The following is a 25539-nucleotide window of genomic DNA, read 5'->3' as shown; positions in this document are numbered from 1 at the left end:
AATTAATATGATTTTTTTATCTATATGTTGGAGGTTTGATCTTTCATTCCTATAGTAGTTGTTCTAAAAAAAACTATCTTCAAATTTAGATGGAAAATCTACTCAAAATCTTAAATGTCCTTATGTAGATAATATATAAAATACAATAATTACTAATTAAAAATCTAATTTGTTTTACATGAAAGAATAAAATTGTAACTACATATAATGACAAAATGTTGTTTTAAAAAAATGGCCAATTCAGTTCATGAAAAATTACACAACTTGTTGAACAAATCAAACCGTAACTAACGACGTTCACTATAACCAATTACACAAAATAATAATAATAATATTATTATTTTTACAAAGGCAAAATATTAATATTTATAGAAGTGAAGCGAAGGGCAAAACACTTGAATTAACTATAAATTTATACTGGAAAGCACGGATTTGTATAAAATATTGACGAGTATAAATAAATGGCGACGACAAATTCCAATGGGTGATTTGCAGTTGCCGATAGAATTTCCACTTTCCGGAAGTGCCCCCATATCTTTCAAAAATTTCGACGCCATCGGAAATTTGGCACTGCCACAGCACCCACACAACTCGCCATTTCCCCCCCCCTTCCATAGAACAAGCACAAAGTGGGAGCACAAGGGCGCATCAGACCAGACCCAGGTTACGCCCCACAAATTCAGCCGTTCCTCCGAGCTGAGGTTTTTGGAATTTCATTCGTTTTACAGGTTTTCGCCTTAACTAGGGTTTGAGCGGCTGAATCGATCATATATATATTTTTTTATTGGTTTTTGTTGCTTCAAGACTGAGTATATAAGCCCAACTTCGTGCAAATACCTTGTTAGCTCTAGGATTTTCTTGAGGAGGGCTTTGGATTGGAGTAGTGAACGGTAATTAATCTTCCAGAAGGGTGATCCTCTGAATTAGGGTTTTCAGGTGCGTATTCAATTTTTGAAGAGGTGTTATGTGAGTGGACCTGGTGGCTGGCTCTTGTGGCCTGTATCAGGGGCAATGGGGAGCACCGTCGAATCAGATAGAAAGCGGCGTCACTTTAGCACCATATCCCCAACGGCTGCTACTGCCAAGAAAGCGCCCTTCTTGCCCATTTCCGAGGACAAAAAGGTAAGGTCATTCAGTTAATTAGTTTCTAACTGATTCGAACTTATTGTGCTTCGATATTCGGCTGTGTAGTCCATCCTGCCCAGCGGTTTCAGTATAGATTATTACGTTTATTGAACAACTTTGCATGTTTAGTTATTATTTTTCCTTAAGCTCGTATTGACTAGAGATATTGGATTTTTAATTTTTATTTGTTGCCATCTTCCTTTTACGAATCCCAGTGTCAGGACTTTATGTCTTCCTAGTCTAATGCAATCATTGTAAATTTCTGTTGGTTTCTGTTAGAATTTGGAGGAAAGTCATCTTCCGAGAAGGAAAGTCATCTTCTGAGAAGAAAAGATCATGAACTTTTGGTTCTATGTACGAGAATTTTTAATTAATGACTTATGATTTGTGCTTATCTTGAGTGGTGTATGGAGTTCAAGAAAATCCAAATTGATTTTGAATACATTCTCTCTGATGTGGCTTGAGATTCGGGAAAAGCAACCTATTATTTGTATTGAATAATGAAAAAATTCCAAATATTGGTGTTTTTCTTTCTCCCCCCAATTGAATCACGTGTTGCAGTGTATACAATAATTCAGAAGAATCTTAATTCTTGTAATTGATACAATTCAAGAATTAGCATTCTTTATATATCTATATCATGAACATTGCATTGTACAAATATGTAATTTTCACTGTCATTGATTTTGTCATGTTAATCTCTTCATAGTTTCCAACATTTCATAAAACTGGATATTTAGAGGACTACCTGTATGGCTTTGTACTAAAGAAAAAAATGAAAAGAAAAGAAGACAACCAGTATGCCGCAGTCTGTATTCCCATGCATGTAGAAATATGTCCACATTTCTGTATGCCCCTCACATGCGTGTGAGAAAAATACTGTTGGACAATAAATAATTAACACATTCTTTATTGGGCATCCATGTGCAATTTAGGAATAAGCAAGGAAGAGGTTTGTGGGTTCTGTTTATTTGTGGAATTTTGTCGAAGTTTTATTTCCTCAACTTTGCTGTATTTAGGATTCTCAACATTGGATATATCTTTTGAATATCTAATGGATACTTGAGTTCTAATTCATTCTATTTGTTTATACTAGGGAATATTTGTTTTTTTTGTTTAGTTTATATATATATTTTTGTTTATGTTTTTGAAAAAACAAAAAGTGTGCTAAGCTTGGTATAAGTTCATTTTGTTACATGTTTGGAAATTTTGAACTATGAGTTGTTTTTCAGTAATTTCATGTTTTCTTTAATTACATTATATTAACTCTTTTAAGCTGGGTTTCATCAGTGGTGGTTTGTGGGTGCATTCTTCGGGTTTCTTTCCAAGTTTTTACGGTCATTACTTATTAGTGCAGTTATCTGGATTTTCATCTCATACACAAAGTCTTATTTTCTTTACAAAAATTTTCTCCTGCAAAACTTTGTTATGTTCTAAATATCCGTGGCATTTGTTCCCTCAATGATTTCATTTGTTGTTAAGAATACTCCGTCCTCATCAAATTTCATTAGTAGATGGGAAAATGCATAATGAATATGTAGTTAGATTTTTGTTAGTTCTACCAACTTAATTTGTTTCCAGTAGAGAGAGAGAAAAAAAAGCAATAGCAACACGACATGCTATTAATTTATGAATTAAGGAAAGACCCCTTAAACATAATGTCTGCATCCAATGAGTGAACTGATAACACCAAAGGAAATGATGGTCTTTTTCATGGTCTGTGTGCATACTACTGTTTAAGAAATTGAAAACTAGGTCCTAATATTCCCCGCTTTCCTTTGCAGCTTGATGTTGCTGTTCTTCAGTACCAAAATCAGAAGCTCATACAGAAGTTAGAGATTCAGAAGGTAGAGTACAAATCTCTTCAGAATAAATATGCTCAGTTAAAGGAGAAACAAGAGCCATATGATATGACAGTGGCTGTGGTTAAAAACTGTTGGGAAGAGGTATGTGTTATAACTATCACTGGTCATCTTCTAGACATACCACACGATCTTTTGCACGTTGCTTGAGATATAAGTTTATCCATTTTGCAACAGCTTGTTAATGGATTGGAAACATCTTCTGTCCGTATGAGGAGGTGGAGGAGCAAGCAGGATGGCGAACCTACTATAGCTGCTGCAGGTGAGGATTTTTATCCTTTATTTGGACTGATTATGTTATCTTTGTCTCTCTGGTGTGATAAAGTGCTTCCATTTATTGTTAAGTTCTTTAGTTGGTTCTTATAATGAAGTTCTGAAACACAATATCAACAATTGTAGCTTCCCTATATGACCTGCTTGTGTTCCTCTGGATGTATTTTTCCTTTCCCAGTATCTACGGAACTCGAAATTCGCAGTGTTACAGATCATTGATAAAATTATTTAGGTTGTCATGAGATCATGCATATTCTGAATGAGGTTGCCAAGATTCTTGACAAAATGCCTCTTAAGTGAACTAGTGAACTGGGCAACATTTCTTTGAAGGAAACATGAGGGTATATTAGAAGACAAAAGAAATAAAGCCTACAGGCAGGGGATGAGAAGGTCCCCTCCCAACAAAACTAATGAATAACAGCCTGCCAGTCTTAAAGAATGAGGGCGAGGCTGTAAATGTCAAAAAATTGCGATAGAAAGAAACAAGAAATAATAGGGTCTTTCTTAAGGTTAATTGGAGAGCTTCTATAACTCTCTTTGGTAATAGTACATCGTAAAAAAAAAAAAAACACGAAGTTCTCTGAAGGGAAGTGCACAAGCTGGGGTGTGGTTCTAAACCTATATTATTTTCATGCTGCTTGGTTTATGCTTTTCAATTCTCTTGTAATTATACTCCTGTTGTATTTAGTCAACTTAGAGCTCTTAAAATTGTTATAAGATGTTCGAGTAACAAAGACAATCTGCATGTTCCTTTGGTTTCTTGCTTTTTTAACGGAAAGAATCTCTGCTTATTTTTCATATCTTGGTCCCATTCTTTTGCTAGTTATGATTTATGAACATTAAACATTTCTTAATCATGTTGTAGATGGATCTTTGGCTAGCTTTGAAGATGCTGTTCTTAGTCGGCTTGCAGAAACAGGTGCTACTCAAAGTTCCTCAACATATAGTTCCTCTAAGCACATGGAAGAAGAAACAGAATCACCATGCGAGAAGACCAAAACCATTGAGCGAAATATAGAAGCGTCTATTGAAAATCTCTGGTATCTGAAGGATGGTTTACATGCCACATTGTTGAATGAGCTCCCAAAAGATGGTATGAATAAAAAAACGTGGATGCTTATGTGATGATCTTTATCTGCTATCATTCTTTGTTCCATTTGGTTTCTTGCTTAGTCTCTGTACATATTGGTTGTTTTGTTAGATTCATTCAGGGATAGGACATCCGGTGACTTGGTTAAAGAAGCAAGGAATATGAGGTTGAGAGTAAAGGATTTTTTGTTTAAGCAGAAGGCATTGGCTAAAGAATTGGAAAATCACCGAGACTTGAATGCAAAAACTAAAGCTGAGCTAAAAGTTTTAAAAGGTAACTTCTGGACATTTCATATGATTTATCATTTGCTGTTGAACCACATGATAGATACATTTTATCGAATCTACACCTTTTATGTCAAAAAAAACAATACTCGGATTTTTTTGGTAACTTGGTTCCCCTAGCATTTTAAGCGATTTGGTTGGATCACTTTTGGTACTTATACATCATTATAACTTTTTTGGTATAATTATTGAACATGTAATGAGAAATGAAACATGAGTTATTTCAGTATTTATCTATGTCATTAATATATTATCTTATTCATAAAAACAACTTTATTGAAAATCATGGAATAGAAATTAGAGGTTAGAATAGCGTGCTCTGAAACCAAGCAAACTGAGATTAGAAAACAAAGTTTCAGTTGGTATTACAGAAATGAACCTTTCTATTTGGTGTTAATATAAAATGAAGTATGATAAAAAAGAAAGTTAAGAGATGGCTTTGAAAAGAATCAACTACCATTTTTCCTCAAAACTCCTTGAAAGATTATTTTATTTCTTTCCTTCAGTAGTCCAAAACATATTTATCTTCTACACCTTTATACCTCTATTGATCTTCAAGCATGAGTCTAATAATCAATTGCTAAAATAGGATTTACCTCATGGTGGTTTAGTTTTATGAGATTTTTGTAGGTTGCTTTAAAACAACTTCTTCTTCTTTTTTTTTTTTTTGTTTTTTTTTTGAGAATATTCCCCCACAAATAAGGGGAGGGTGATTCATGAAAAGATAGGTACTTGTAGGAATGTTATTTTCTTTCTTTGTTTTTTGGTTAGAAACTACTTTCATTGAGAAAAAATTAAGGAAAAAAAAAATACAAGAGCATACAAAAAACCAAGCCCACAAATATCCCACCAGAGAGAGGAGGACCAAGTAAGTAAGGAGTACTGTAGGTGTGTTAAAGGTACGATAGACATCTAGGAAGCACTAACACTTCAATTTGGTTTATGTATCCGTGTTTGTCTCTTGTTGAACATATGTTGGTCACTTGTTAGCACAATAGACATATGTCAAATGCTAGTTGTATAGAGTGAATACAAGTCGAACACTTGTTAGACATAATAAATTGACTCAAACAATGATGTGAAAAAAACAATAAACTTTATGAGCAAAACACGTGAAACTCATCTTTTTTAAGCATATAGATGCACGAGATCAAGTGTAGTTTCTGACATTGTATAAAAATTATTTATATTTTAAAAAAATATATACTTCAATAGTCGTGTCCTAGATTTCTAGAAAATAATGTGCCGTTGTGTTTGTGTCATCTTAGTGAATTATTCTGCATCTCTTGGAATCATCTGTTTAATCAATCCCTTATTGATACAATTCCCAGTTTCTTATTAAAAGAACCCACATTTTCAATTTGGGGTCTCATCATAGAACTTCACAACTTTGTCAGGGGTTTTCTTCTTTCTTAGAATTTTATTTGAGGAATGAGGGATTTTGTTTCCTATCAGCAAAAAAGAAAAGAGAGAGAGAGAGAGAAAAATAGAAAAAAGAAAGAAATGAAAAATGGAATGTCGTGCAACATTATACAGGGGTTTCGATCCGAAGGAGAATATTTTTTATTTATTTCTTATTATTATTGTTTTCTTTAAAATAAAAAATCATTATCTGCCGGATTTTCTGTTGTTTCATTTTTCTCTTTATTTGTTATGAAGTGGAATTGGAGAGTGCAGTGGCTGAACTGGAAGAGAGCAATTCCAAGCTAACGAAGCTTAGAGCTGAACATGATGCCGCAAAAAAGGCTGGATTTCCTGTTTTGAATCTAGCAGGTAAACATTCTGGCAGTGGTAAGGTGAGAGATAAACAAAAAGATCTGCGGGATATGGAGTCTTCTCTCAAAGAGTTGAAGGTAACTCCTCCCCCCTCCCTTCCCCCTTTCCTCGTTTTGGTTTCATTTTGAAACTTTAGGTTTTCCCCTCCTCTTCTTGTTTGAGAAATAATAAGACATTAGTTACTAATGTGATTTAATGCTGCTCTACAGGACCAAGCAGTTGATCGACTGGCAGAATTAAACAGTCTACATGAAGGACGGCTAAAAATGCTTCGACAGTTATCTGATATCCGGGTTGGAACTTATTTAAACGTGGTCTTTTTTTCAGTTGCCTGTTTCCTAATTGTAGTTATTTTATTTTTTTATATAGTCTGAAAATCCTATCACAAGGGTTTACCACATTTAGGATCTGATTTACAATTCTGTTTGCCTTTTTGACAGAATACTATGAAGAGTGTGAAGTCCATTTCATCTTCCAAATCATATCTTTTATTGAGAGATCGAATAGAAAATTTAAAATCGCAAGTAAACGAGCAGCAGGCTTTATTTGAGAAACTACAGGTTGTAAACTGGTCGGTAGTTGCATTAATGCCTGAATCTGTCATTTATTCTGTTGTTTTTCTCTTTGAAGTTAACACAGTTTCTGCCAAATTCAGGATGAGAAGGATAGCATTATATGGAAGGAGAAGGAACTGAATATTAAAAATAACATACTTGATGTCTTGAGAAGATCATCCACTGTCTCTGATACTAGGATTAATGATCTGGAAATGCTGATTCAGAAACAAAAGGATGAAAAAAGGTCAATTGAGAACAAGATGGTTGAAGTATTGAAAGAACCAGGTTGGATGGTGTTTAATGCTTTTCTCAGATCATAGAATATATATTGCCCTCCACATTGATTTTTAGTGCCATTTCCATTCTGATGGATTGCTTTTTCTTCAGGAAGGAAAAAAATCATCTCAGAATTTAGAGCATTGGTTTCCTCGTTTCCAGAAGCAATGGGCTCTATGCAAAGTCAGTTACACAAATACAAAGAAGCTGCTTCAGATGTCCATTCTGTGCGGGCTGACATGCAATCTCTTTCTAGTATTATTGATAGAATGGTAGGGAGAGTTTGATTATGCTCGACTTGAAAAGGGGTTGAATGCTGACATCATTTCTTTTGGACTGATACAGGAAATGGAGTGTGAAAGTTTGTCATCTCGATCCAAGGATCAAATTGCAGAGATACAGAAGTTGGAAGCCACGGTATAATCAACTTTTCTGACAAAAATTTCTTTTCCTTTCTTTGCCTTTAAAGATAGAAATCTTAAGAACAGGTAGTGATAGTGAGGTTTTTTGGATAATGGGCTTGAGAGGGTTGACATGGTAGCATTTGTGTGTCTTGTGTGCCATTTGAGCCATATGTTTTTCTTTTTGTTACTAAGGTTAACTCTGTAACTAGTTCTGCAATGAGGTGTTAGCTTTGAAACTTCATAATTATAGTAATATTTTGTTGATTTGATTCCATAAAATGTTTCTAAAAGAGGTGAATAGGCATTAACCACTTGATGTGGAAAAATTAAGTAGTTAGCGTATTTTAGGTTTTAAGTTATCCTTCAACCATCTTTTCCTAGGTAATGGAAAAGTTATGAAGAATGTCTGTTTCTTATTTCAGAATATGCATGGGGTGTAATTTTTATTTAATGAGTCCTTTTTTTGTGGATTAATATGCCAAGAGTAATGATCAGATTCATGGACGGATTAAAGTGTGCTATCTTCAAACCACCTGAATGATCAGATTCATCACACCACCTGATCAGATTCATGGACGGATTAAACCGACTGCTTGTAATTTACAAAATATTTGGTATTTATAACATCCGTTTCTAAACGTTGATGCAGGTTCAAGATTTAACAGAAGTTAATCGGGAGTTGAAACTCATAATTGATATGTATAGTCGTGAATCAACTGAATCGAGGTAGGGTGGTCTAAATTCTCTCTATTTGGTTTATGATATTTTATATTATCATAAAAAATGAATTAATGTGTTGCAAGAAACGCCTCCTTGGTTGTCTAAAATGGCTTGTCAATTGATCATCTATCTTGTAGTTTAGAGTGAAGAATTACTACCAAATCCAGTCATTGTTTTGGCTATAAACTTCATCGATGAAAGTTCTTTTAATAGTATAGAGAAAATATTGTTAAACTTCGATTTTCTTTTTATTTCAATTATGCGATTGTGCTTTCAATCAATCAATCTAAAAAAGTAGAAGCAATTTGCTCCAAACAACGGAAACGGAGAATTGATTTATAATTGACAAAAAAATATCTTAGCATCAGAAGAGGCTAATAGAATGATTGCAAGACCGATGCCGGAGAAGGCTTTTATAAAGCACAGGATATTGATTTATTTATATTTTTTAATAACATTTCACACACACACATTATAATATACTTGGGCGGGGGCGGGGTCGGGGTCGGGGAATATAATCCCCGTCCCTGGCCCCGTATTGCCAATGGGGAAAAATGTTCTGCACTTCGTCCCCATTCTCCGTGCAATCGGGTATGGTCTGCGCGGGGCCTTGGCCCTGGTCCTATGGGTTAAATGGACATATCTAAAAATGACACATAGAACCTTATGCTCTGCAGAGCAGATCATGCATTGAAAAATGACTTCGATAGATGGTGGCCACAATTCAGCAACTGTCGGAACACCTGACAACCCATCAAACGGTTGGGGATCCCACTTCTTTTGAAAAGGACACATAACTTTTCATTGATAAAATGAAAAGAGACTAATGCTCAAACTATAATAACTAGAAAGGAGAATTGAAAAAAAAAACAAAAGAAGGAAAAAAGAACTACTGGGATTCAAAGAGAAGACAAAAAAAAATTTAATCTCTTAAAACCTAACAAACCAGCTCCAAAAAGAAAAGCAAAACTAGAGAGCACATAAACTAAAAAGCCAAAGCTGATAGTAGTCCAATGAGCCGTCGAGGTGAGAAGACCAATAAGGCTGGAAGTGCGAGAATCAAACCACAAAACAAACCAGTTTCTAAACTGTCGCTTCCAAGAATAAAATTACTAGGAGAAAAATGCAATTTCAAACAAAACAATTAGGCTTAGGCTCATAAATACGAGAAATCCACAAAAATAATTCAATTCCTGGACAGAACCACCAATCTCTTTGGGTTACCCATAATGAAGATCATTTCATGGAATATTCACAAGAGGACTTGGTGAACAATCAAAGAGATTGACTCTTAAAAGGTTTTTGAAAAAGATTAACCCGGATATAGTATTAATTCAGGAAACAAAAAGAGACAGCATTGATAGAGCCTTCATAAAAAGCTTATGGGGTTCAAAAGATGTAGGATGGACCTTTGTGGGAAGCTAAAGGAGGATCGGGAAGTATCCTAACAATGTGGGATGAAGGAAAGACTTCTGTAATAGATACCTATAAAGCTGAATTTTCCTTGACAATTAAGTGCTTGACTATTTGTAAAAAGCAGTGCTGGATAACAAATGTCTACAGCCCCACTGATTATAGAGAAAGAAGAAGACTTTGGGTTGAATTGTCTTCCCTAGCCGATATGTGTGTTGAGCCTTGGAGCATTGGTGGAGATTTCAATAGTATACGTCGAAGAAATGAGCAGTTTCCCATGGGAAGAGCAACAAGAGACGTGAGAAATTTTAACTAATTCATTGGCGAAAACAATTTACTGGAAATTCCTTTCTCAAATGGCCGTTTCACATGGTTTAGAGAAGGTGAAGTAGTTTCTAAGTTACTTATCAATAGATTCCTTGTATCTAATAAGGGGGAAGAGGCTTTTGAGAATTCAAGAGTGGCTAGACCAATGCGAATCATGTCCGATCACTTTCCCCTTTTGTTTGAAGTGGTGCTTTTGAATGGGGGCCAACTCCATTTCGATTTTGTAATAGCTGGCTGAATATCAAGGAATGTTGCAGGCTGATTGAGAGATCCTTTGAAATGGATGAGCAGCAAGGTTGGCCAGTTTCTTAATTTTCTCTAAACTAAGAAGGATCAAAACAACCATAAAAAATGACTAGCTGATTATGAGAAAAAGAAGAAAAGCAGAGAAGAATTCCTATTGAAAAATATTGGAAGGAGAGACCAATTGGCCGATGATGAAGGGTAGCATTGAAAGCAGAATTATTGGCAATCTACCAAATGGATGAAAGAAATCTTATGCAGAAAAGTAAATTAAATGGGCTCTATTTGGGGGGATGAAAACAATGCCTTTTTCCATCGTTTCCTAGCTGCAAAATAGAGGAAGAATTTGATAGCAGAATTGATCAATGATCAAGGAATCCCAACCAGATCCTACTGTGAAATTGAAGAGCTCATCTTGGGGTTTTATTCCTCTCTTTACTCCAAATGTGATGGGGTTAGATCAATCCATGTAACCTAGAATGGCCAAGAGTAGTAATGTTGAATTGGCACGCTTTCCTCTCCTGCCAAGATATTAGCTTGAATTGGCGCGCTTTCGTCTCCCTAGAGCACTAATGTTGCTGTTTCAAATGGCTGCTTCTAGGAGTTAGGGCTGGTTGCAATTTTCTCAGATGACAATAGCATTATTCTTTCAGTATTTTATTTTGAAATGCATTGTTTAATTGAATTAAGGTTGCCTTAAACTTTTAGTGTTTGTTTTGCTTTATGAACTTATATGTCTCGGCTGTATTGTATTGATTAAGTTCACGATTATTATAGTTCTTGAAGATGATGATAGTGCTAAAGGGGTGTCAACCTAGTTGAGATACTTGGATGTACCTGCTGATCCTAAGTCCTTTCATTTTTAGTATCTCTTGTACATTGAGCATTAATTTCATTTCATTATCTTAATGAAGAGGCTTGTTTCTTGTTTAAAAAAAAAAAGGAAAATGAGGAGGAATTGATTCCATCTAAAAGTCACATTTTTCAAAGCAGAGAACTTGGCCGTAATTTTGGGAGACAATTTTGCTTGAATATTTTTACCTTTCTCAAACAAAGTATCAAAACCATCTGCAAAGCAAACTTTTGGAGTCTCCTCAACAAGATCATCTTGTGCTAGAGAATCTATAATATCCTCACTAGTTAAACTAACATCTGAATCTCCATCAAAATTGTAACTCGAAGGAGCGTCTTGAGGAGGTGGATGGCTATAAACTTCGTTTACAAAAGTAATATTTGAACCCGATACTTTAATGATTGATTGACTGAAGTTCAAACTATAAGGTAAAGGATATGTATTGTTTGCTGGTTGAATCAACTAATAGGAGACGTGTACATGACTCCTCCCAAACATCTGAATTGAACTCAATGTTCCTTTGCGGATGGATGCTTCTTTTGGATAAAAAGAAAAGGAGAACTTTCTATGTTCACATCCCCTTTACTGCTCTCAAAGTCGATGGGTTGTGGAGTACTAATTGCGGTTTCCATAGGATTATTAAGGCTCCTTAGAGGAAGCGGATCCACCTCATTCGAAGCTGGAGCAAAACTGGTTCCTTGTCTAACAGAATGATATCACCCTCTAAAACAAAATTTGAAACCTCAAGCGCTTCTTCATCACACTTAACTTCAATCAATCTCGCATCTTTGAAAAATAACTCGACTTGAAGGATAGAAGGAGGGTCTAATGGATAAATATCATCAAGTCTAAGGTGAAAATTTCCATTAATCTTACCTTTAACATCAATTTCAGTTGGGAAAAACCACAAATTTCTTTTAACTTCAATATGAGCTTCGGAGCAAGAAAAAAATTCAGAGTAGGAGAAGAAATACCAACTAGACCCAAAGGTTTTCTCCAATGGCTGCAAAAATAGGACGAGTACATAAAGGCAAAGGTAAATTTTTTATCGACAGTCAACCTCCATTACTCACAATGAACTTTGGATGAGAATGTGCTTTGTAAGACCAATTTTCAACCTTCAAATGCAAGGATCCAATTTCTCGCCATTTTTCATTGAAAACCATATAAACAAAGCTATCATCAAGTTTTATTAATGCCTTATCAACCATGAAAGGATTGATTAGAACTTTAGACTGAGTCCGCCTCTTAGCTTCTTCTTGGAGTTCACGATCCAAACTTTTTGAAGATTATTCATCCAGGATATTTGTCTTAATTGGAATGCGTTTTTATTTTCTATGTAATCAAGCGATTTAGTATTTTTGTAATCCATGAATCCCTGTATCTCGTATTGGAAATGATGAGGGTGCTATGGGGTGTCAACATAGTTGAGATGTCTGGGTGTACCTACTGATCCTCAACTTTTAATTGTCTTGGTTTGATATTTTGTCTCATTATATTTTGAGCTATTACTCTTTTTATTATATCAATGAAAAGTTTCGTTTCTGTTTCAGGAAAAAAAGTTAGAACTTTAGACTGAAAATAATTTTCCAAAGCAAGATGAATATCTTGCCAAGAATAGTAGGCAAACAATCGAGAAACAACAAACAGATTGTTGAAGTTCATTGACAACACTTCCTTATCTTTTTTGACCCAAGAAGAGAAATCGGACTCAGATGGCTGAGAAACGACCTGAAAGTTTCTAGCCACTTTCAAATCGAGCTAAAGGCTCACCAACACCTAAACGAGGGAAGGACAACAAACAAGACTCCAGTTTACCCAAAAAATCTCTAATCATTTCCCAGAAAACCATTAGACCTTTCTTCAAGAAACCAGTCGGAACATGTAGATTTTTCCTACCACCAGTAGGCGACCAAACAACACATTTGAAAAATCGTTCATTGGGGATCCCATTTCTAATCCCACATATATTGTCTCCACAGAGATACTACTCTAGTATCTTGATCCTCCTAGGTTGCTTGACTGCTAACTGTCTGTATAAGGGAATGTGGAGTCTCTATTAGTAAAGATGTGGTTGTGGGTCCTTGTGGTTGCCCCACTGGAACTTCCTCCTCGAGATTTGTTGGAGGGGCTAGGGGCTGGTCACCTGCCTCACGAGCTTCTTAGCATGTTCTAAGTCTCCACGACGACGAGAACCTCTTCTCCAGCAGGCTTTCTCCACGATAACTACACTAAAATTACTTCTCTTAGTTTACATGACATTTCTAGACCATCAATGCGTTATCTACACCATAAAGCTCATACCTAGATAACATCTAATGCAGAAAATGATAGACTTGTACCTCAACATGTTGCTTGCATAAAATTTGATCTATTAAATTAAGTATATTTACATACACCTTTTCTCTCACTTGGTGGTGATAGAGGATCGTTGCTTAGCAATGGAATTCTTATCGCTTACGATGTAAGCTAGTCTATAGAACCTATAATTGGCTCTATACCAACTGTAACGCCCTAGGCTCTCAAGCCCATGATTCGAAATCTGGATTCTACACCTAATGGCTCCGACATTCCCTTGGATCTCTTGTGACCAGGAACGTCATCCATGCTTGTTTTAAATTGCTCCTAAGAGTGAATACTATCTCCACAAACCAACATGGGTCCTTTTAGCATGCTTTGTCACTCATACACTAATAAGCACAGATACTGACACGCGATACAAATATGACATGACACTGCCACGATGATGTGCCAATTTCCAAAAAAGGACGTGACACATCGGGACATTATTTTTTTTTAAAAAATAAATGTGTGTTGTGCATATAAATATATTGTGAAACATTGCCTTTTAACATCAAAATAACAACCATACAATTCATGAAAAAACGAATAGATAAAGATGACCAACATACACTATCATAAGTCATAACAATATTCAAGTTCCAATAAGTTAGTAATTAGTTTAACACAACAAAACTACAAAAAAAAAGTATCTACTTTGAGACCAAAAAAAAAAAAAAGAAGAAAAGAAGAAAAAAACAGAAATGGGATGTTCATAGAGATCAAAGTCATTGACGTTGAGGTAACAAAAATTGAATCCAATTGCAATCCATTGACCGACAAGAAGAAATTACTCAATTGAAACGGCTTCAATGTCGTTCACACTTGCTGAAAATAGAAAAGTCGAAGAAGAAGAAGTGAAGAAGTAAAGACGATGCTGCGAATCGTGAAATCCATTCGAGGAAGAAGTCGAAGAAGATGAATGAAACCAACCGAACAAAAAGGGTCTGAAAAGTTTGAATGTGGGCTTTCTTTGTGGGTCTTATAATCAAGCATTCTTAATTAAAAAAATAAAAAAAATAAAAAAATAAAAAATAAAGTAGAACATGGGGTTTCTTCTGGGCGCATGCCTTCGTCGGTGGTTGAGGCGCCAAAAGACGCTGTGAGGCACTATGGGTTGAGCGCCTGTTTGACGACACTTACCCAACCATTGCAAGAGGCGCTCCTCCCCTAGGTCGCCTCGCCTCTCGCCTTAGGCGCGTGCCTGGGGCAACTCAATAACACTGTTAGCAGCAGCTGACAAAGTGTAATCAACCAGCCGAATAAAATCCTAAAATAAGTTTAAAAAAAGATGGGGTGAAGTTATTGATGCATTCCAGTCCTATTCTTGCCTTTCCATCAATCACCAAAAGTCTGAAATTCTAGGCATCAATCTCACTCCCACACAGCTTCGGGACCTTGCGGGGTTGTATGGTTGCAAGGTTGGAATGTGGCCAAATTCCTACTTCGGGCTTCCTCTTCATGGTAAGGCCAGAACTCTCTTTTTGGGCCCTGGTGATTGAGAAAATTGAGCGAAGAATTAAAGCATGGTCATCATCTTACATATCTAAAGGGGGAAGGTTAACTCTTATTCAAACCTCATTAAGCAACCTTCCTACTTATTATCTTTCCCTTTTCAATCTTCCTTACTAAGTGGCCAATATGATTGAAAAGATCTTTCGTGACTTCTTGTGGAAAGGGAAGGAAGATGGCTCTAACTTACCTTTTGTTTGTTAGGACAAAGTCACCTCCCCACAATCCACCAGTGGCTTGGGGATCACCAATCTCAAGTTGAGAAATGAGTCTCCTTGCAAAATGGATTTGGCGCTTTAGGATGGAAAAATATGCTTTATGAAGGAGAGTAATCATGGCCAAATTTGGAACATCCTTGTGCAGTAACAAAGCTGGTTGTCCACCACCAAAGGTCCTTGGAAAGCTTTGTCCTATCTCCAACCTTTTGTGGATCAGCATGTTGTTGCTATTTTAGGCCGTGGGAATTCCATATCTTTCTGGTACGATGCTTGGGTGAACAATATTTTATTGCATAGGTCTTTTCCCAACCTATTTTCTCTGTCACTGGCAAAGGAAGCCATGATTTATGGAGCAGGGAGGATGGTGGGTGGAATCTCCACCTTTGTAGACATCTAAATAATTTGGAAACCGATGAATGGGCAATGCTCTCTCAAACACTCACTACCTATCAATCTCTCCAATCTGACGACAAATGGTTTTGGAAGCTGGAACCATCAGAGATCTTTTATACAAAATCATGGATTGATTCTAGGTATGACACAGTGGTTTATCTTCTAAAAGGGAAGGAGTTACCACGTATCGAAAAAAACAGCGGTTTATCTTCTATAGGCACCATCGGTGGTATTTGGTCTGATCACTATCCCAAAAGGATTAAATTCTTTCTTTGGGAGCTATCACATTGGGCTATTCTCACACATGACAAGCTTCAACGTCGCAACCCCTCTTAGCGATGTCTCCCAACTAGTGCACTCTTCGCAAAAAGGACACATAATCTCAAAGTCATCTATTCATGTTTTGCCTTTTTTCAAGGAGCTTTTGGAATCACATTCTTCATGCTTTTAATTGGTATGTGGTCTTTCCCTTGGATATCAACCAATTCCTCTCCCTTGTTCTCGAAGATCATCCTTTCGAGGGTAGAAAGGGTCTCCTATGGAAACATATTTCTAGAGCCTTCTTATTGTCGGTCTAGCTTGAATGAAACAATTGCCTCTTCAACAACAAAGCTCAACACTATGAACTCTTTTTTGATCAGGTGCATAACATTGCCATCTCTTGGTGTAAATTATTTAAACATTTCAAATGTTATAGTTTTGATTCTCTTTTGACAAATTAGAGATGTCTTTTGTAACTCCTTTGGTTGTGGGGCTTCTTTCCTCCTCTCTTTTGTAATTTCATATAAAATTGTCTCTTTTTAAAAAAATATTATTATTATTTTTTTAAAATTCTTTTTGCAGCTTGCAGTGTCCTGGATGTGCCCCTTACTGTATCTTGGCATGTCAGAAACAAAAAAAAGTTAATAAAATAATCAACATGCCAATTGGCGTGTCGCACACGTGTCCGACATGGACACTTGATCATTTTAGGAGTGTTGGTGCTTTATAGCTTCGCACGCTTCCTAGGAAATTTTTCAGGATGTTACCCAACATAGATTGCTCCCAGCTAAGCACACATAGCTTTGGAGTTCTTATGATTGAGCAACTGAAAAGGATGGTGTACCTTGTTGGTATAGGTAGTAACTTTCCGTTCTTGTGATTTTAGTTCATTCATGTACCTCTCTTGAACTCAACTCAGGTGTTATAATTTATCTATGATGAGGATCCATTTGGTGGTTGCTGCTCATTCTTTGTCTCCTCCTTTGCACGTTTTGGGGTTCCATCATCCACTGTCCGATAGGGAAACAACAGAACAAAAGTTCTGGCCCATCTTTATTTAAATAGAGAATTTTGTAGTATTCTGAGGGAAGAGATGTTTGTATTTGGAGTCCTAATCCATCGAAAGGATTTTCTTGTAAATTCTCCTTTTGTTGTTTGGTTAGTCCTTGTCCCTCAAGTGGTTGTCTTTGTTTCATTATAGAAGGTGAACATTCCAAAGAAGGTTTAAGTTTTTTGTGTGATGGATTCTCAATTGAAGAGTTAATGCTTTTGGATTGGATTTAGAGGGAGGTGCCCATCGTGTTGCATTCTTTGTAGGTAAGCGGCTGAGGACTTTATTGTCTCCTTTGAAATTGTGATCTGACTCATGCTGTTTGGAGTCTTTTCTTTGAGGAGTTTAGGTTCTGGTTGCCTAGACATAGAGGGTGCAGAGAGGTGATCAAGGAGTTCTTTCTCCACACCTCTTGTTGTGAGAAGGCAAGGTTTGTTGTGGCAAGATGGGGTGGTTGGTGGGGGGCCTTTGGGGGAAGAGGAACAACATAATGCAATGTTTCTTTGTGGGCTTCGGAACTGAAGCCTTCTTATGACTCTTCACGTCATAATCAATGGGGGAGGGGGTATTTTAATTTCTCTCTGTTGCCTCTGGTAGTGAAGGGCCTTTATTTATTTATTATTCGTTTAATATTATGTAGTTTAATTTTATGTTTTTGTATTTTTTTTCTTTTCAATAAAATTCTGTTATTTATTAAAAATAAACACATAATTTCATGGACGACTTTTTTTTAGAGCCGTGGACTTTTTCCCTTAAAATTATGGATTTATCAGTGAATTTAAATCCGTAGTAAATTGAACCTTTACAAGCAACTCATGATACATTTGAAAGATTTTATGAGCAGAGACCTTAGCAGAAATCTATCTTCCAAAATAGCTCCCAAGCATGCCCTGGAATATCACATGAATTAACCTCCGTCTCCCCTGTTTTTATCATGGTAGAAAGTTCCTTTCCCTGCTTTCTTTGGTTTTTTTTCGAGGGGGCAGGGTGGACAACAAGATTTAAGGGGTGGAATGTTAACTTTTTCTTCTCCTTTTTATTTTGCTTCTCTAATCTTTGTATGCTAAGAAGTTCTAAAATGTACCGATATTTTATTCTGGTTAGGTGTGTGCTTAGAAATTTACTTCTGCAGGGAAGTCTTGGAAGCTAGGGATTTGGAATATAAGGCGTGGGCTCGTGTTCAATCTCTAAAATCCTCTCTGGACGAACGCAACCTGGAATCACGTGTTAAGACTGCAAATGAAGCTGAGGCTATATCTCAGCAAAGGCTAGCTGCTGCTGAAGCTGAGATTGCACGCCTTAGACAAAAGTTAGAAGCATCTAAAAGGTTGGAATTTGATCTGACTGCCTTATTCCTCAATTTATATTCAGGGTGCTTATTGTTCCTCCTCTGCCCTCTGAAACCAGATTCTTGGATCCATTTTTCTTGAGTTGTGTGCACATTTGTGTTCTATACTAGTTCTGCTAATAATTTTCAGTTACATTGTTTGAATGTTTGCTTGCTATCCGGTTAATACTATTCTGGGATACTTGACAGCTTTTCAAGTTGTTTTCCCTCTAACATTATAATCATATAGGATTCAAACCATGTGCTCATCTTCTTTACTTTTCAGGGATTTAACTCGATTATCAGATGTTTTAAAATCTAAAGGCGATGAAAATGTGGCATACTTGTCTGAAATTGAGGTAACTTTTTTGTATTTTGAACTTTGATTGTTTGGTCTTCTAAGCATTGTGAGGTAATCGAATTGTTAGTCTTTGACAGACAATTGGGCAGGCCTATGACGATATGCAAACTCAAAACCAGCATCTGTTGCAGCAAATAACTGAGAGAGATGACTACAACATTAAGGTGATTACATCTTTTGAGGCTAGAAGATTGATGAGGATAAATTTTATTTACCTTCTTTTATTACTTCTGCATATTAAGTGAATGGAGGCAATCTTCATTTTCATTATATCCTTTTTTTTCCTCGTAATCTTCAAAAAAAAAAAAAAAAAAAATTCAAAACACAATGGTTCAAACTGACCTCAGAAAAGGAATTCAAGCTTTTGACCTAATTTCCATGGTGTGTGGGCTATGTGAGAAAGTGTAGCAACAAATAATTTTTTGGTGCACTATGGAACATTTTTTTTTTTGGTTGAAAGGGCATACAAAAGATCCTAACTGTGCAAAAAATGGCTTCAATCGAAAGTGATCAGTTCTAGTGGGAAATTGGATGCCCAATCATAGGCATGACACCTAGTAATTGACTGAACCCCATCCCACGATATCACAAAATCTAAAAAAGAAAAAGAAAAGAAAAGGTAATACTCCTCTCAATCTTAAGGGCCCAAAGGATTTGTATAAAGTACAGGTGGCACAATATCCAAACCTCACCATGAAACAGTAGATGCACTATGATGTCCTCCATAGAGCTACAATTCTTTTGTTCTTTTTCTTTTGTTCCTTTTTTCTAATGAGTAATTTGGCTTTTACTGATAAAAATGAAAGAATGTACTAGGGCACCTAAAAGAGAAACCAACGAAAAGGTGACCCAAACCTTTTCAAGGAACTGGCTTCAATCCGAAAAGATAAGAACCATATGATAATCAATAAAACGGAGAGATTGACTCCCAAAATAAAATTTTAAATCTAACAATATCCAAAACTTCATTCACAGACCTCTTTACGGCCCTAAAAGTTCTACCATTCCTCCTATAACCGTACCTTAATAGACAACAAAAATACTAGTATGCCAAAGGAAGCAATAACAAAGCTCTATGAGGTAGACTACAAATCTTGGAGAATTCTCGAAGGAAAACCTTATTCATTAATTGTTATTCATACATGAGGGGAAAGACTCCTATTTATAAAGTTTGAATACAAGTGGGGGTAAAAAGGGGATTGAATACAAGTGGGGGTAAAAAGGGAATGAACCTATACTTTTACCCAATTACCCAATTTAAACCCTTTTCTACTTACATCATTCTACCCGTCCAAAAAGAAAACTCGTCCTCGAGTTTTAAAAAGAAAGAAGAAAAAAATTGAAATAATCAAGAAATAAAATAAACTCGTTCAATGGAGTATGGCTAAAACAACCTCCTACATAATATTGTGAAAAAATCTCTAAGACAAATTCTTCATCAAGTTCATCAAGACTCTAAGCATTGTAGGTGTTCGAGTACCTGTTGACCAAGCTAGTATCTCTAAGCAAAAAAAAGAACATTTTTGGCCAGCTAGTTATAAGTCTTTTCCCATAAGTACGTCGGTAGCCTTGAATTTGATCCCACGAAGCCGAAGCGCCACTTTTTAGTTTGAGAGAAACAAGCTTAACCTTCCTGTCGTTCAAAGTCCCCATATAATCAAAGAAGCATTCAACATTCTTTACCCAATTGAGAAATACTTCAATGTTTATGCGCCCGTTTTAACATGGAAGGTCAATTTTCATCTTATGTTTGGAATCTTGCCTCCAAGGTTATCTACCATAATTTCCTTGAGGTTGGTGCCAATCTTGAAAATTTTCTATCATTCCGCCTATGATATGGCTGATCTTGGAAAATTTTCTTGAAATGGAAGGTGGTCTTTAGATTGGAGGGTATCTTTGGCAATAATCTTGCATTAGATTTCCAAGATTTTCCTCGTCAGAAGAGATGGATCCCAATCCTACCACACTGTGGGGAAGATGTCTTTGCTGAAAAAAGTGATGGTTTTGTACAGGATTCTCCTACCCAATTGCCCCCTCTGACCAATGCCAAATTGAGGTCCATAAGGTGCTCTACCCCAGCCTTGGATTCTTTGATCAGCTTGAGGTTGTGTTTCTTGAAATCTTGCAGCTCTAGGATTGCCTCTCTCATGTGGCAATTGAGGTAAAACAGCCCGTTCTTGGTGATCTTGGCGTGGGTTAGCCATGTGTTCTTGGATGCGGTTGAAGTTTGGATCTTGTTCTTGAATGTTGGTAGAATTGTAGTTTTGTTCTTGGATGCGCAGAGGATTGGGATTTGGAGCTTGGATTGGATAGAGGCAGCAGTAGTCTTACCCTTTTCTTGAGTGAGGAGTTCTACTGCTTGTTGAATTCCAGCCATAGAAGCCATAAGGCCAACCATTTTCGATTGTACATCCAGTAGCCAAATGTTATTTTCTTCAAGTGATGCTTCCACATGAGTCAAGCGTCGGTTGAGAGATTGAGGAGAAGAGGATGATGCTTCGGCATCTGAAGGAGGGTCGGGATTCTTGGAGGTGTTCTTGGTCACCTTCAGGCTCTTTCATGAAGGCGCTCTGATACCTTTTTTGGTGTATCGGGAGTTTGTAAGTGAACTAAGAGTGAGGTAGTTAAAATAGGTAGTTTGTTATTCTACAAGCTTGTAATCATTTCATCTATAAATAAAGCATCTCCCCTCATTATGAGGAAGAGAATTACATTCATTCAAATTCAGTCCTTTGGTATTACATCAATTTGGTATTAGAGAATCCGATCTTGGCCAAGCTGATTGCTGTTGATGGGACTCTGGGAAACTCTTGGCAGTGCCGATCGTAAGAAGGAGTTTCGTGAGCTATGCTCGTTGCCAAACAACACACACCTAACTAGGGGGAAGCCTTTAAATTTAAGAAAATTGAGAAGAAGCCGATTATATTGACATGGATGAAGGTGATAGGGTGTCTTGTGTTCTCCAAACGGTGCCGATTGCTCTCAAAGGAGATTTTTTTTTTTTTTTTTTTGAATACCAAATTCCTCATCATAAGCAGCTCTCAAAGTAGATTTTAATCCTCAAATACATGGCAAAATGTTTGTTCAAGAGAGGGAGACTGATATATTGGGTCTTGTCTTGTTGAAATGAAAAAAAATATATACAAAAAACAGCGAAGACATTCAGCACCATATTGACTTGGTTCTACAATCCCTCATCTTCCTCACTATAGGATGAGTCTTAAGGAGTATGAGATCCTCTACCGACATACTGAAGAATTATTGAAGAGGGGGCCACATTCAAACAAGGCTTAACGCATGTGCGGTGCTAATACTTACCCCTAAAATATAGTAGTTGGAGGGTGTACATTGATAGTAGAACTATCAACCGGATTACAATGAAGTATAGCTTCCCAATCCCTAGAATAGATGATTTACTTCATCAACTTGGAGGAGCCTGGATTTTTTCAAAAGAGGACTTGAAGAGTGAATACCACCAGATTCGAATGAGGTCGAGGTATGAGTGGAAGACTGCATTTAAGCCCTAGTTCTCATTCGTAGACTAATGGCCAAACCAAGTTACCACATTGAGTTGCCTTATGACCTACATATTAATCCAATATTCAATGTTGCCGATCTCAAACCTTATTTTCCCCTCGATGACTACCGATTGGCATCCTAATTGTCATCCTTGAGATCGAGTCTGATTTTAGGGGGGGTGGAATATGGTGTATCGAGAGTTTGTAAGTGAGCTAAGAGTGTTTTAGTTAAAATAGGTAGGTAGTTTGTTATTCTACAAGCTTGTAATCATTTCATCTATAAATAAAGCATCTCCCCTCATTTTGAGGAAGAGAATTACATTCATTCAAATTCAGTCCTTTGGTGTTACATCAAATTTGATGTAGACTACAAATCTTGAAGAGTTCTTGAGGAAAAATCTTATTCATTAATTGTGCATACATGGGGGAAAGCGAGTTTAGATACAAGTTAGGGGTAAAAAGGGAATTAACTGAAACCTATTACCTAATTACCCAATTTAACCCTTATCTAATTACATCACTCTACCATTGTTCTTTATATATGTGTAGGTGTGTGTATATATATAAAAGAAACAATAAAGTTCATTCCGGAAAAAAACTAGGAAAGGGAGGGTTCGGGAGTCTCCTCAATTGGAGAACCACAAGGGAAAATTGACAAGAGCAGTACTGCAGGTTCAACTCATTGGAAGAACGCTTCTGGAGTCATTATTATAATAAATTGCATTATGGAAAAATTAATTATAACATAGTTAGAAATATGGCTGGAGTTTTAAAAGAATTCATTATTCTCACTTTTTGTTTTTCTTTACCATATAAGTTTGAACATCCATCTCCATTCACACTATTGTCTACTCTTTATAACCCTGAGAGGGGGAGTGAAAGGTCTAGAGATGCAAGTGGTTACTTCCGGCTTACCAATCCTAAATTTTAGAGAGTAAAGATGCAAGTGGTCACTCAACTTTTAGCCAAAATCGTCACTGAAATTACCGATTTCTGGTTGTTTGGTCTCAAATGCTGCATTATTTTCATGTTAGGACTGTTGTATGTCAACGATAGAGTATTAATGGGTTATATGAAATTTTCATAGTGGTATAATTGTAATTACTTGGTAGTTTGTTCGGTGAATTCGTTGGAGTTCACAAATTAGACATAGTTTTGGGACATCAGTCTGTAGCGATGGATTGTGAGGGAGAGATAAGTCCTCTTGAAAGGTTGTTAATATTGTAATTTCTTTCTATTGTGCAATATAGCCACTTTTGGGAAAGTTATAAATATCAGTCTCAATTTTTTATTTGACGTTCATGTGCTGTCCATATCTGTTTTTGCAGCTTGTGTTAGAAGGTGTGAGAGCAAGACAATCGCAGGAGAGTATGCTCATAGAGAAACAGACCTTGGAAAAGGAGGTTCAGCAAGCCAATGCATCTCTTGTACTTTACGAGATGAAAGCTGCTAGAATTGAAGACCAGGTAATATGAGAATATTTTGAGACTAACTGTGGGGATGGAGAATTTTAACTTACCTTCTGAATAATTATGTTATATTTGCTTATTTATCATTGTAGTATGATTAATATTACAGTTGAGAGGTTGCTCGGATCATGTTCAGAAAATTGAAGACGGCAAATTACATGACACAGATACTCTAGAAAACACTCAAAAAAGATTATTGGATATTAGAATAGCATCTCAGCAAACAAGGGAGTCACTTGATCAATCTCAATCTAAAGTTGAAAAAAGTCGAATAACTCAAGCAGAGCTGCAGATAGAATTAGAAAAAGAAAGGTCTGGATATTTCCTGTTTCTCTTCTTTTATTTTGTTCTTGCAGAACTTGGGAATGATTTTTAGCTCTTTTTTAGGTTTGAGAAGAAAAGAATTGAAGAGGAATTAGAAGTTATTGGGAGAAAAGCTTCACGGCTTGAAGCACAGATGGAAAGCTCATCAGTAGTTGAAAAGCTTCATGAGGAACTTGGGGAATATGAAAAGATAGTGAATTGCAAAATTTGTGTCAACAGTAGAAAGCAGGTAACTTTACTTTTTCCTAGCATATTATGCATATTTAGATTTAGCTTAGAGATTGGAGAATTTGGTATCGTTATTGCAATTTGTTGCTTCCAAGAAAATAGTACAAACGAAGAAATCTTAGTTGGCTAGTAACTGGGAGATGAATTCCTGTAAGAGATAAACTTATTATAGAAGGTGAAATCGTATGTTTTGGGACCAAAATTGCTAGGCTTGATTCAACATGTTGTATCGGGTGTTGATGCTTCAACTTCGAATTTTGTACTTCCACTTTCTTACTTGTTTAACAAATCTCTCGTCTGTCTTTTCTTTTCATTTGTGCTTCATTTCATGTTAAAATTTCTTTTTCTTTTGGCTCTTCAGGTTGTCATTACAAAGTGCTTCCACCTGTTCTGTAATCCCTGTGTACAAGATATCTTGAAGAGTCAACATCGCAAATGCCCAAGATGTAGTGCAAGTTTTGGGCCCAATGATGTCAAGCAAGTTTTCTTTTGACTTGAAACTGCTCATACATACCTATCGACAAGACTTAACTCAGCGGCCTTTGGTGCACATTTCATGGCCATTTGGTTGAGGCAAGAGTTGACATGGGGATACAAACAAGTTTATGTGTATGGCTATGTTAGAATGTAGAGCAAAGTGCAAACAGTGCGTGAGACGAGAGCAAGGAATGTGGAATTCCTGCTGCATAGCAATTTATGAAAATCATTTAGATTGTTGGCTTGGTTCTAGTTTGTGATTTTATCGAAAGTTTATTAAGATGCATATTTATTTCACCTTCTCTTATGATGTGCTTGGAGCAATTGGAAGCTTTCAATTCAATATTTGCAGATTATTCAAAATCTCGCTTCACACTGCTATACAGCCATGGATGGACATAGACAACAAGGTTTACTTTGCTCAACCAAAGAGTTGCACTCCCACTCCAACAGTTGAAGCTGCAGTTGATGTGTGGTGTTCTTAAAGCAACGGGTTTGCCCTCTCAAAACAGCTGGTGGGGATAATCTCATCACTCCTGCCGGCAGAAATTTTTGTACATGACTTGGTTAGGCCCTAGAAGCTAATATTTCCATTCGATATATTTATTCCCCTTTTTTTATACCTTCTGATGTATTTGAGTTTCCATGTTTCAATGTTTAGTGAATCTATCAATGCACATGAGGTGCAGAATTTGTTGAAGATGCTTTGTTAGTATAAGATTTGCTTGTTTATTTGGCTACTTTTTAATCTCGTTTTTTATCTTTTTATTTTTATTTCATTTTGGTCCTTGGTCCTATAGCAGTTGCTTGCTCCACTGTCGAGAAATGAAGGGGAAAGTTTCTCATGTTTTTCTGTC

The 25539-nt window shown here is 36.4% G+C and overlaps 1 protein-coding gene across 2 annotated transcripts; it reads left to right on the top strand.

Moving 5' to 3' along the window:
- Window positions 1-368: 368 nt before the first annotated feature.
- On the top strand, window positions 369-25422 carry HUB1 (histone mono-ubiquitination 1). Of its 2 annotated transcripts, XM_039046620.2 has the most exons (20): window positions 482-701; window positions 937-1122; window positions 2910-3071; window positions 3165-3249; window positions 4126-4353; window positions 4462-4623; window positions 6294-6487; window positions 6620-6703; window positions 6851-6970; window positions 7066-7252; window positions 7355-7515; window positions 7589-7660; window positions 8297-8373; window positions 18111-18305; window positions 18592-18664; window positions 18744-18830; window positions 23513-23650; window positions 23763-23965; window positions 24041-24206; window positions 24567-25422. In XM_039046620.2, the coding sequence occupies exons 2-20, from the start codon at window positions 1012-1014 to the stop codon at window positions 24696-24698; spliced, it is 2637 nt and encodes an 878-aa protein (XP_038902548.1). In that variant the 5' UTR covers window positions 482-701; window positions 937-1011; the 3' UTR covers window positions 24699-25422. The 2 variants fall into 2 exon arrangements, with proteins under 2 accessions (XP_038902541.1, XP_038902548.1); XM_039046613.2 differs by having other exon boundaries at window positions 369-1122.
- Window positions 25423-25539: the final 117 nt, after the last annotated feature.

This window comes from Benincasa hispida, chromosome 1, assembly GCF_027475165.1.
Source record: "Benincasa hispida cultivar pf3 chromosome 1, pf3_genome.v1.1, whole genome shotgun sequence".
Lineage (NCBI taxonomy): Eukaryota > Viridiplantae > Streptophyta > Magnoliopsida > Cucurbitales > Cucurbitaceae > Benincasa > Benincasa hispida.
The sequence above is the reverse complement of the archived record's forward strand: the minus strand, read 5'-3'. Positions and strand labels throughout refer to the sequence as shown.